At 36.7% G+C, this 13,873-nt stretch overlaps 2 protein-coding genes across 2 annotated transcripts; both read right to left on the bottom strand.

The window, feature by feature from the left end:
- Window positions 1-1,072: 1,072 nt before the first annotated feature.
- On the bottom strand, window positions 1,073-5,083 carry LOC115631133 (protein peste). Its single transcript, XM_030527801.1, has 7 exons — window positions 4,841-5,083; window positions 3,438-3,575; window positions 2,849-3,373; window positions 2,610-2,784; window positions 2,416-2,541; window positions 2,073-2,355; window positions 1,073-2,003 (listed from the first exon to the last, which is right to left on the bottom strand). The coding sequence occupies exons 2-7, from the start codon at window positions 3,549-3,551 to the stop codon at window positions 1,652-1,654; spliced, it is 1,575 nt and encodes a 524-aa protein (XP_030383661.1). The 5' UTR covers window positions 3,552-3,575; window positions 4,841-5,083; the 3' UTR covers window positions 1,073-1,651.
- A 3,322-nt stretch (window positions 5,084-8,405) lies between these two features.
- LOC115631188 lies at window positions 8,406-9,907 on the bottom strand. The gene is made up of 2 exons (XM_030527879.1): window positions 9,757-9,907; window positions 8,406-9,691 (listed from the first exon to the last, which is right to left on the bottom strand). Exons 1-2 carry the CDS (start codon window positions 9,905-9,907, stop codon window positions 8,406-8,408), a joined length of 1,437 nt encoding a protein of 478 aa, XP_030383739.1.
- Window positions 9,908-13,873: the final 3,966 nt, after the last annotated feature.

Genomic DNA, 13,873 nt, shown 5'->3' with positions numbered 1-13,873 from the left:
ATAACCAAGAACCTGTTTTTGTTATACCCTACACAACAGCCTAATATGAATGATATATTTATGTACATATTTACATTCATGCGTACATACATACATATAAACAATCAAGTGAAAAATAATAGGGACACTTTTAATATAAAGAGATTTTCCTACAACTGATTTTGTTTTGCAAGAATTATTTTTAACAGTTGTTTACTGATGCACAATTTAAATTTTGCAGTGTGACCAAACATCGCAAAATGCTCTCACACCATTTGTAGTTAAGAAACCAACCAGATAACTGCTTTATTCGGTATAAGGATAGCCGTTTTTTCTGGAAGCATTTTTTCAAACCGCTTCATTTTTTGATTCCATTTAAAATTGATACTCATAATTTTAAGGCCTTAGCTTCTATTGCATTAAGAGTAGAATGATGAATAAATATACTCCATGATAATGAAATATGTAAATATATTTCACATTTTAAAATGTTCCTCCAATAACAATTCTAAATAAGTTGCATTGTTGTTTGTTTGTTTCGAAGGTGTTGATTATTCTGCGTAGTGACCAAAAAATAATAATCTTTGTAAAGTAATGGAAATTTGTATATTAACTAAATTATGTATGTATACGATTAAATGTATATTTGTACATGGGTAATTTTTGTTCAATATTGCAGTTTTATTAATTTTACACAAGTTCTGTAAATAAATTTTAGAGATAGGGTGGTTTATTATCAGAAATGAATAAATACCCATTCATATATAACTAAACTTTAGACTTTAACTTTAGACATACATATATAACTAAACTTTAGACGGCTTTTCATAGCCGAAACCATAAAAAATATAAAAAGAAAAAATATCTCAAACTCATTTTTAAACAGAACCCTTTTGCAGTTTTTAAAGACTAGTTTTTTGTAAAATACACGTTTCATATTCGTAATAAAGTACAGAAACTCAGAAAAATGCATGTCAACTATCATATATTCATACTCATATGCCAATGAGAAGACTATGACAGTTACATGCTGTTCTGTAGGGCCCACTTCTTAGGCCTTTGCAAACGATAATAAATGCATTAAGAATGAGAATTTAACATTTTTAAAGTGTTGTTTATATACTTATTAATTCCGTTTCTAGATCTCTTAAGCTACAAACTTTTTAACATTAGATTAACTTTCTCATATTGGATCTTACATTTAGAACTCGTTCAATTTGTATGCTGCTTACATGATTTAATAACTAAAATGCCATTATATGTATATGTATTGCACTGTGTACTTATACAAAATATTTCCGGTATCTGTGAGCACTTGAAAGGTTTCGTTAACGCTCGGTTGGTTGCTCTCTCGCCCATTCCCTGGCCGGGAGCGCCTCTTATCTTGGCGTACTGTGCCCACTCGAATCAACTTATCAGCTTATCAGTTTTCCATAAAAATTCATTTGAAGAATATACGAGTATGTACATATTTATGGCATGATTCAGATCAAGTTAAATGGTGTATGTATTAGATTACGGACTACGACGGACCAAAAACAAAGTCTTAAGAGATAACCCCCAAACACTTAATATTCTAAACTAACCCTAAACACAACATGGAAAATGTCGCGTCTATTGCGACCTATCACATGGGAATGACACTGGACTTCTTAATGTAAATCGGTTGAGCTCAGCTTGCAGTACTGTTCCCCTCCTTGGACGAGGCCATATATTGAAGACCGACGAGGAGCGGTGAAGCCTCTGCATGGGCTTTAAACTGATCTGATCGCGCTGCCGTCTGCGCACGATTCTCCAAATTACTTAACTCTATTCTGCGCATGAGTTGCTTCTGCCAGTAAATCTGGCGCGGATACCACAGCAACATGATTACCCCGATGGCTACGCAGATAAGTCCACAGACCTTGCCCAGAACTTCGGACAGCGACAACAGTTTTAAGTAGCCCAATAGTTCTGGTGTAATGTGGGGATTGTAGTCGGCCCAGACGAGTGGAAAGAAGGTGCGTCGAGACTTGCGATACATGCTGCGAAGATGTAGACACATACAGAAATGCATAAAGTGATCCTACAAGAGCCATCTATAGTTCACCTACGTTGAATGCTTCCACGGTTCCACTAACAGACTGATCATAACGCGTGCTCGGATATCCAGTAACATGCCCGTCTTTGGCTCTAATATAAGAGTCATCTCGTGCCGATCTTTGTCCGGCTTCAAACCGTCCACCTGATTAACGTAGTAGGGATCGGCTTGGTAGTAGTGGGGATAAGAGAAGAATACCGGAGCATTGTACCAGCAGGCTGAGATGTTCAACAAACCAGAGGGAACTTCCTGGCAGTCGTCAGAACAGTAACAACTATTATCGGGATTATCAGTGCCTTGCAATTGGAAGATAATTATTAATTAGTTTTTTAAATATATATATTGTTTTTACTTACCATTGGCTAAATTTCTGGCAGTACCCTTGTACACATAGGCGTGGATTCCCTCATATACTGTGGTACCGGCATAGTCAACATACAGTTCTCGACAAAGATCGGGCAGAAAATACGATATTGGTTCACCTGAGCATTTTTTTTGACAGATTACAAAAACTATATACTATACGAACTATTTGAAATAATTGACTCACCCTGCTTCAAAGGTATGGTATGGAACTCGCCTGTGCTACCTTTAATATGCCCACATTTTGTATGACCCCCGGCCACAGTATCGTAACGCCAGCGCGCTATTTGGCCCAGCTTGCTGAATTCATCGCGACCCGTATATACATTATGATGGCCGTAGACCTCCGTGCTGCCATTACGCTGTTTGGAATGGAGAAAACACATAAAAATAGGTGAATAAATAGGACGAGAGATTAATGCTTACGGGATAGCCGTAGCCCATGCGTTCGTACGGGAACTGCAGCTCCGGAATTATGCTGCTGGGCAGTAATTTACTCATTTTGATGAGAGGTGTGTCGAATCCATTAAACAGCCAATCGTTAGCCGGACGTACAATCGTGATATCGTTACCATATATCTTCAGGCCAAGATCCAAGGCCGAACGCACCATAGGACTCCAGTTTTGTATCTTATTGTAAACCCCAGCAGCCAGGCTGTTGGGGGCCACTACAGGATCAGTCAAGTTCCCAACACTCGCCGCCTCGTCAAAGTAGAAACTGCTTTTACGAAAATAGGAAACTGTCGAGTTCTCATCGTGCCACACAATGTTCTGCTTCTGCATCTTCTCTGTGAAGGTGTAGGGTCCCAGCTCCTCGAAATGCGGCTTAATGCTATTATTTTTAAAATCAGCCGCATTCGTCCAATTGAACAGATAAATATCAACCGTTATATCCAAACTGGGATTCTCCCAGAGGTTTGTTATCATTGAACCGGGCCGGAGCACCATAAGCTGTAAGATTCAAAGCGTTCTATGGGTTGAAAAGTCGCCATTCGCTTAATAGCCCACTCCTTACCCATTTCAGCGTGAAACGCTGTATGCGCTCCAAATTAAACACATAAACTATGCCAAAGGTGGCGAGAAATAAACCCACCAGACTCGTAAGTATAATGCGCTGCTTCGCTATCATGTCATCAACTGTTAAGGGTATAAGCTGAAATGTTGCCAAAGTCTGGAATTCAACGGCATTGAACAAAAGGTTTTGTCTTATTCGCTACGCTTAACTGGTTTGCTTCCCTTGACTGATCTGGCCAGAGCAGACATTGCAGTAATAATCATATTACTTTTAATATTCGTCATTATATATTCATTCCCGTATTACACATTTGCATTTTATAATCCTAAAACAGCTCACATATCACCTTCGCGAACACTTTCCGATATATATCACTTCTAATTGATGGCTATGTTGAGCTATTTATACAAACTAATTATATTATAAAACGTGCCAAGAACTTGTCTTTGTCTAAGTCGAAGCTATATGCACTATATTGTGCCTTACAACAAACACTATCTAATTGCATGACTGTGCATGCAGTAAACTGTTTGTTTTACTGGATTATTAACCAGATAATCTAATTATTTACTAGAATAAATTACTTTCTTCTTAACATAGTAAGTATTATATTTAAAATAGCTCTAAGACTGTCTGACCATTAGGCGAGTTTCCCAGTTTCAATTCGTCTTGTAATGCTGGTAAAAAAGAACCTGTTATGGTTCCTTATAAAAGTTGTAAATCAACGTAAGCACCAAAAACAAAATACTCTAATTTTTTTGATGAAGCGTATACAAATGAACGGCAAAAGCTAATAGGTCTTGCAGAATTTTAATATTCATAAGTATTAACCAGCAATTGTGATATTCAATTCGAGCTTAATTGTAAAATATAGAGAATGACATAAACTGGATTAATAAAACATTTGAAATGTTACTGCAAACTGCTTTATATAATTAAAAATACGTTAAATGTTTCTGATCTACACATTTATGCCTCAGTCTCTTAAAAACCAAAGTGATTTGTCTCTTCTAAGCCCGTATGTTTCGTGATACAGATCTTTTCATAAATATTGTACAAAATTCGTAACCAACATTTTCGTAATCCATACATTTATAATATAGCAGTATTATCTGTTCAGCCCCGCTAGATTGGAAGCCACGATGCAAAACTTTCGCTCGCTTGAAAAGTAAAGATTGAAATGATAATGAGCTGGAGAGTCCCAAGTCGCTGCTTCTTTCTACAAATCTTAAATTTTCAATAAACGAAGGAGCATATTCGTTTTTGAAACTTTCACAGTAAGTTATTTCCTAAGAAAAGAAGATCAAAACCGCGTTCTAACGTTGCCAAAACTCACACCTAATTTGCAATGATTTATTGTTGCTGGCTCGAAATTTGAAATTAAAACATGTTTTCACATTCACCTTACGGTTTCTGGTATTCGATTGTAGTTCAGAGGGTTATCGTAGTTAGTTGATAACAGTATTGAATAATTTTCCCAGAAAATTGCAATGAATTTTGCACTGCCCTTTGTTTAATCAGTATGCGTTTTATTTTTAAATCATTAACACTTCAATGTGGTGGAATTGCAGGATCACTGTCTTTCAAAACCCGATTGTAAACGATCGTATTCCGCAGTCAATACCGGACTCGTAACGAAATCAGAACCACTTCAAGTGCCGAGTTGATAACGACTGACGCTGGAAAAAACATTTTCCAATACTTCTACTAAAGTTTATGAACAAATATAAAAGCAAAATATTAAAAAAAAATATTTATATGTATGTATGCATGTGTATTTGTGTGTGTGTGTCGCTTACAGAATGAAATGCTATTGCACCTAAGAAAGTTAATTGATACACTTGGCGAAATTATAGCATACTTTTGGCAGTTATTTACGATTTTCAGCGCGGTGGCTATAGTACAGATAAGCCTCGCTTATTTATTTCCCTTAAATTAATTTAAATAATATACTAAACAAGTAAATACAATGAAGACTCTCTGAGCATTCGTTTTGGTGTACTAAGTATTCTTTTGGGCGGTCAAAACTTTGCCGAAATGGTTGGTTTTTGTAGTTTTTAAGGTTTCTTATTTATTTCTGTAACCAGTGTTAAATTAAATGAGAGCAATGGGTTTGATAAGGCTCTACATTTAGCAATAAATTCATTATAAATTATATAAAAAATTATGTAGATGTCTATAATTATTAAGTCATCGCATATAGCATATAATAATCAATCAGGAAAATTATCTACATCTGGAAATAACTCCATTATAAAAAGAATTATATACTAATTATTAAGTCATCACATCAAGGATAATAATAATCAATCAGGATATCACAAATCAACATTTAGTCGATATTTAAAAAAATTTTTTTTTATTTAAGTTAATTATATTATAATAATATACTTAAGGGGTAAGAGTACTAGCTACTGAGGCCTACGACTCTATGGTAATACTATGTACAAAAATTCGTTTATGTCTATGAGTCCTATATTTGATCAATTAAATTACAAGATTGAAGATATTTATATGCAGTTTTTATGTTAGTAGCGTATTAATATTTATTTACAGTAAGATTCTTCATGGGGTTGAATAAGGGGTTCTGCATATTACTAAAAAAATTAATCAATTTGTATGTTATATGCTTTTCTTAATTTTTATTTTAAAATATTTCAAGTTGTAATGCCTTTATAAAAATCTTATATTTCGACTCTCTGGTCTTGATAAATATTTCCCAACAATTTATAAATCTCGACGTCTTCTCATTGAATATGTCGTTTGATGTGATTAGCATTTATTTTAATTGAATGTTCACTAATTTTGTTCGAGTGTATTAAGGCACATTTATTTTTAAGTTTACGCTCAGCACTCTATGCCACTTTAATGTGCGCCGGTTCAACAGCTAAATAATCTTGGCAAGGGTTATCTTTAATGGTCGTGTGGTGCAGAGTCTGCCTGTCTGGCTTCAAATTACATGCCCAGAAAATGGGAGCAGGCCAGAATTGAAGTACGCCCAAAATGGATGTTTTAAGTACGTTATCACTTACTCTATAACCTTACCGGTCAGCCCGCAATCCGAACACATATGTGTATATAGACAAACATTTTCGATTTTCGATGTTTGTTGAGTCGGGCATTGATAAGCCAATCAATTGCTCCCAATAAATGCACCACCAGGCGATAGGGTTGTGCAGATAAAAATCGTGTAGTTGCAGGCGCCAATACCGGGGGAATCTGTAGATTAGCCAGCGCCTTAGTCAGTTAGTGATCGGCTAATGGACATTAATTGGCAGTGGGGATGCGCTAGGGAATTGTCATTAAATGTCATCACAAATCATGAATCAAATAATAACCCCATAGGGCAGCTCCGGTTTACAATACTCTAATCTAATCAGGCCGTTGGACAGTCGCCAGTGTCTATAGAGAAGGAAAGGCAGAGACCTTTCAAAATACTCTGCATATAGAAGTACCCGTATGTGTTAAAACGAAAGCTGAAGATTAAGTCTAAAGTATTGCACTATATTAGGTAGAAAAGAATTAATGTTATTGCTATAACAGTGAAAAAGTACTTTACAGAGGAATGTCCGCTCCAAGGTAATAATAGACACTGCCTTTAAACTTACTTCCCCACTGACCTATTTAAAATCACTGAAGGATCTAGCCTAGAGCAGCAGTTCTACGATTTGAACTTGAGAGCAGTGCCGTCAACTTTTTAGAACGCAAAAAAGCTGTTTTTGACGGTAAGAGGAGAAAATAAAGCTAAAAATTATTACAAAAAGCGTTTAAAAAAAGCTAAATTTCTTTTTACAAAATGCTAAGAAAAATATATATTCGCGCAATTTTTTCGATGTCGTCGAATGCGCCCATGTTTTTGTAAGTGAGCCAAACATTAATATCCATTAGTGTAAAATAGTGGTGTTATTGGCAAATATTGATTAAAAATATTGTTTCCACTTTTTATAAAAAAAATATTGGAAAAAAGCAGAAAAAAGTTAAAATGTAAAGCAATTTTGCATATTTTTAAAAACAACCAGATTTGCATGAAAAAAAAAACAAATTGGGCAACACTGCTTGAAAGAGTAACGAGAAGAAGCTGCAGTGACGAGGAGAAGAGATTACTTTTGGGCGCAACCTCAACTGATTTATCTCGTTCTCCTTTCCTCATCAGATAGGTCGCTCATCTAAATTCGTGCAAGCCTGGCGATGATTTAAGTCCGCAAAATTGCTTGGGAGAGTCAAAAATAGCATAAGGGTACGCCACCGCTCTAATCTAACCTAATCCCCAACATACTTGGGCCTTTCAAGCCATATTCTAAGCTTCTTTAAAAAGAAGAAAGAGAACAGAAGCTTAAAAAAACCAATACTCTATTTATGTATCATAGTTGCAGGATAATTCGGAAATGAAATACCACGCCTTTAAGACAGAGGCATCAAGTAAGTAGTGAAAAAATTAAAATAAATCTGTAAGACCTTTCCCTTAAAGTGTCTGCTCTATAAAAGAGCCTACAATATTTAAATGATTCTACTACCTATTTATATTTTTAAAGCTCTTTTTAATTTGGAGAACGAATGTTTTTGAGGCTATAAAGCGTAGATGCAATGTTATTGACATTAAAACGCTTACGAATTCGGGTTAATGTGGTTTAGCTCGACCAAAAAAAAAAAAAAATAGGTAGTTGCTCCCATATACATAATTTAAATGGCGTAATTCACGATTTCTGGCAATCTGGTTTTCGATGGCAATATAACTACCAAACACTCGGCTGCACCTTCGCTAGAAATGTCAGGAGGTCAACATGTATCAGTGACTCTCAAAGCGACATTGAAATATACAAGCAGTTAGGCACTTTCTACCTGAACAATCATACTCTCTACCTACTCGTAGCATTTGTTTGGTTTGCTTTTGATTTGATTTATTTCAGTGGGTTTTAAAACATACACATTTTTGTAAAATGATTGCAAATTTAAGGAAGAAAGTCAACTTTAACGGACAAATGTAAACTTTAGTACGCCGGACAACTGTTCCATGTTGTGCGTCAGGCTCCTGGAATCGATTTTCAGCAACTTATCATTGGGTATAAAGCGGGGATTCTGTACAATATTATTGTCTATATCACTCTGGCGGATCCACAACTCTAATGGTTGAGTGCGCCACTTCTGCTTGACCAATAGTTCCAGGCAGCGCCACACGAAGCTATCGCCAATGCGGCGGGAGCGTGTGATGTCTAGTAGGCGGAGCTGGCGACAGTTGACCACGAAATGGAGGAGTCCGCGATAGCTTTCGAGTTCGCAGCCGCTAAATCGCAGCTCGCATAGCTCGGGCAACTTTTGCGAGAGCTCCAATAACATATAATCAGTAATGCACTCGACATCGTTGCCAGCCAGACTACAACAGCCGTCGACTGCCAGGCGACGGAGGTGGCGCAGGTTTCCCAGCTCCCTGAAGAGTCGTTCGAAGTTGTGTGGTGTGCCGCTGAAACGAAATCCATCGATCACTTTGCCGCCATCGTTTCCATTGCCATGCCGCGCTATGCGCTCGAGCACGTCGAAGACGAAATTTTTGGAGTAGATCGAGAGCTTGTGCAGGGCGGGCATGCGCAGAAGGTCCTGCGTAATGCCCTCCTCCATGCACAGATGATAGTCGGCTATCTTGATGTGCTCCAGTGTGAGACATTGCTGCACATCGACAAGATCACAGCAATTCACCTCATCACAGTCCTCCATAATGTCGAATTTGCGCAGGCGCAGTTGGCGAAATATTTCCCGAAAGTGCTCCGAATCCAGATGATGGCAGTCATCGAGACTCAGTTCGGTGAGCAGCGGAAACTCTCCTAGATATTTGCCAGTAATGCGACAGGAGCGCAACTTCAGGGTCCGAAGGCTGGGAAAGACCCGTTGCAGCAGCCGCACATCCTCATCCACAAGTCGGCCTCGATATGTGGGTAGGCCCAACCATTCCAGAGTGTGTACCGCTGGCAGTTTTAGGCCACTAAGTAGGCGCAGCTTGCGCACATCTATGTTCTGCAGACACAGATGCTCCATGTGTGGCACCAGCGCTTGTATAAAGGCCAGAAAGTGGCGCGGTTTCGGCGGCGAAATGGCAAACATTTCTCCCCACAGCAGGACATTCTGCACTCGTGTCCTCCACAGCGTTTGGCGTATGCTCTCCAGGCGACTATGAAGCTGGGCCAGCTCGAATTGTTCGTACAGATTCAATTGGCGCAGTATAAGCGCCAGGACATCATCGTTTAGTTGCAGAAGCGAAGGCACTGAAAATTAATGGAACTCTTAGCTCGCCTGCTCGCCCCGGACAGCTGATGAAGGTCATGCTTACCTGTATATCCTGTTGACGTCATCTGTGGGCTTGCTTGCAAGTCGCGTTGCATTTCAGAGACGTTGTGAGGACTTGTTTGCAGGCGCAACGCATTTTGTGCACTGCCAGGTGGTCGGCAGTTTGCCGTCGAGCTGAGCGATCTCGTTCCCATACCTGGCCCTGCTACCTATGGAATTTTTATTAGGGGTGCTTTTCCAGTCGCGCACATACTACCTACACGTACATTCCCAACTTCCAGCGGTCGCAATGGTGGCCTTTCCAGCAACACCCCGTACGCGCAAAAATCCAAGAATATTTGCGCAGTTATTTCTCAAAGCATTTGTACGCTGATAAGCGTACCACAATACCTACAGAATACTGCCTACCATTTGTATGTATTTCTAATTAATTCTTATCGTCGTAGATTAAAAAAAAAAATATTTTTATCTGACTGGTCCTTTCTTGAATTATCACATTAAACAGATTCAAAGCTTATCCAGATAATTATGCTCTGGAATCTGTAGTACAGATATTCAGTTTTCTTCAAACACAGTTTGCTTGGAAAAATTAATCAAAAAGATTCTGAGCTTACTTTTTAAAAAATACCGTTGCATTACAGTAATAGTAATATAGTATAGAAAGTGGGTTTATTTAGCCTGATAAGCGTACATACCACGAATACCATCAGAATACTGCCTACCATTTGTATGTATTTCTAATTAATTCTTATCGTCGTAGATTAAAAAAAATATATTTTTATCTGACTGGTCCTTTCTTGAATTATCACATTACACAGATTCAAAGCTTATCCAGATAATTATGCTCTGGAATCTGTAGTACAGATATTCAGTTTTCTTCAAACACAGTTTGCTTGGAAAAATTTATCAAAAAGATTCTGAGCTTCCTTTTTAAAAAATACCGTTGCGTTACAGTAATAGTAATATAGTATAGAAAGTGGGTTTATTTAGCCTGATAAGCGTACATACCACGAATACCTTCAGAATACTGCCTACCATTTGTATGTATTTCTAATTAATTCTTATCGTCGTAGATTAAAAAAAATATATTTTTATCTGACTGGTCCTTTCTTGAATTATCACATTACATAGATTCAAAGCTTATCCAGATAATTATGCTCTGGAATCTGTAGTACAGATATTCAGTTTTCTTCGAACACAGTTTGCTTGGAAAAATTTATCAAAAAGATTCTGAGCTTCCTTTTTAAAAAATACCGTTGCATTACAGTAATAGTAATATAGTATAGAAAGTGGGTTTATTTAGCCTGATAAGCGTACATACCACGAATACCTTCAGAATACTGCCTAACATTTGTATGTATTTCTAATTAATTCTTATCGCCTTAGATTAAACAAACTATTTTTTATCTAACTGGTCCTTTCTTGAATTATCACATCACAATCTCCAGAGCATAATTATCAATTAAGTCTGTTGTGCAGATATTCAGTTTTCTTCGAAAACAGTTTTATTTTACAAATTTAGAGTATTGATCTAAAAGATTCTGATACCTTGGCATTATAGTAATAGTAATATAGTAAGTAAGTGGGATTATTTCAGATATACTCGTGTACAATCACTTTATTAGACACACAATTTGTGTTCCAAAGTAGAATAAGAACAAACCGTAATTTTGGCAAAATTAATTTTAAAATTTAAAAAAATAGTTCCCTTTGAATTCCATTCCCCGATTTCCGCGCTCACAAAGCATGTCAAATCGATAGCCTTCAGGATGTCTCTACCAGCATTTTCCCTTCATCGGCAAATGCATTTTTCCGAAATGAAAAAAGTTGCACGATACCAAATCGGACGAATACGTGGAGTGCTTTATGTGGTTCCCAGTGTCGATCGATCGCAACAATCTTCAACTTCTTTCTGCGTGATTTTCTAGACAAATTAAAACTATTCGGTAAAAAATGTTTCAAGTTTAATACAAAACTTAATATTGGCAATATCTTATTATTAATAGATTCTGTTCCCATTTGTTGTTGAGTTAATGTTTGAAATCAATTTTAAATTATTCGGATAAATTTGAGTAACAAACCAGGAACTTACCTTTGCATTTGGAGATATTTAATTCCCTTTCCATTGATTGCAACGAACATTTTAGTTAATTCTTGATAAATGCAACCACTTTTTGGCCTCCACCTTCGCTTATCAAGCATTTTGTTGGGCCATTATCTTTGTTGTCATTTAAGCCATGCACCTGTTACGAGATAATCATTTATCGCCATAATCTTGTTACATCAATTGCAACGTTGCAGAAAAAGTTTTTTAATGGAATGTTGATTAAAGACGAATCTATTGAACAAAATGTGTCCTGTTTACTTTGATCTGTTAGGTCGGTAACAGCATTCTGAAATACTTACATACATCATTTAGATAAGAACATTATTTATTTGTTTATCGTTCCCTAGTAAGTTTGATTATCATTTAAAACTGGTGTACCAGCTTGCAGAAACACTGTATGAACAGACTACGAATATGGCTAATCTATTCGTCTTGTCCTGCTAATCAAAAAGTCGATCTTTCTGGGCGTTACAAACGCCTGGGCGTGACAACAAAAACAAAATGGGGGCGCGTTCAGAGATTGTGTATCAAATGTTATTAAAATTAAACTGCTTTGTAAGGAATTTTATTTCTTTGTGTTTATTTACATTTGATTTTACTATATGGCGATCTTTTCACTCCGATGACTCACTCTCTTGTATCAAAACTATAAACTGAACTCGTTTAAAATGTAATTTTTCTTCCATGCTTATGCGAATCATTATATGGAAGATTACTCTAATTATAACTCTTCTGATTATTTAGCTTCTATACCTTTCTAGATCTTTATGTTCATACCCACAGACAGATGAAGTTCCAATCTCTCTGAATTACTTAGCAGTAATCGGACTAAAATTAGGGTATATAACCCAATATCGTTGGTGGAAAGCGAAAAATGTATTCAGCAGGATAAAGAGCTTTGTGAGTCCTCCCGTTTCAGCCCAGTCAGACTTAGACTGGGTACCCAAGATTCTATAGGTTGCCTTTTATGACAAGCAGAGAAGTTACTGGCCCAACAATCTGGCTTCAGCAAGTTTCATCCGGAAAAGTGCAGAAACGTTTTATGCTACACTCTACGCAGTGGTAAGGGGCCTGAGGTTTGGTTAAGCGTTGAAGTCCTGCTGATGGAACATGACACCAAATATTTGAACAAGCGGCTGAACTTAAAGGCACATATCCAGGCCATGGTCTTCCACTGTAGGCAATGATGTAGGAAGATCCACAGTTAATAAATAAATCAACAAAAAAGGAAAAGAAATAATTATAATACTCGCTAACCAGATGGATTAGCTTCCCTAATTGAGTCTTATATTATGTTCTGAAAGCTAGAGAGACAGAAATACAGCTGGATAGACTGACTTGGCTATATCAATGTGCCTTGACCAGCAAATCTTCAACCCACACCATATGCACTTATTTATAATTATTTCGCCGCAACTTCTTTTGCTTTCCAATATTTCCGCTTTGCTATCTCCCAAGATATACATACAACATACATTCATACCTATTTATGGATGTATGTACATATGTATTTATATTAAAAATGTTGTATTTGGTTGAGCAATCATTCCACGGTCCATTGCACTTAATAATTGTGATCGAAGGTTTTGCACAATTGAATTGTTAGTTGCGAGCCAGGCTGTTCAAATTCTTACTACAATACATATTTTTATTCATTATGTTCTTCTCGTACAGGCTGTGTGTTTGTGTATATATATATTTAATTTATATATATAATTTTATATCGCATATATTGTATTTGCTTTATAGTACATTATTGTTTCTATTTAGTATTGTTACTGTTGTTTTTGTTGTTTTAATTGGTTGTTAAACATTTGCTGCATTTTCGTTTTCGTTTTTATTAATTTATTTTTATTGTTGTGTCTGGGCGACGGGCGCTCTAGGAAACATTTTTACGCTGCAGCTTATTGTTTATATTCTTATCGCATGAATGTGTGTGTGAGGATGTGTTTATGTTGTGGGTGTCTGTGTGGATCGTGTACTTTACTCATTTATTTATGCACTACGCAACTTACAAATAATATTTTTCAAATATTGCAACACAATTGATGTT

This window comes from Scaptodrosophila lebanonensis, unplaced genomic scaffold (genome assembly GCF_003285725.1).
Source record: "Scaptodrosophila lebanonensis strain 11010-0011.00,11010-0021.00 unplaced genomic scaffold, SlebRS2 tig00001412-arrow-pilon, whole genome shotgun sequence".
NCBI lineage: Eukaryota > Metazoa > Arthropoda > Insecta > Diptera > Drosophilidae > Scaptodrosophila > Scaptodrosophila lebanonensis.
The sequence above is the reverse complement of the archived record's forward strand: the minus strand, read 5'-3'. Positions and strand labels throughout refer to the sequence as shown.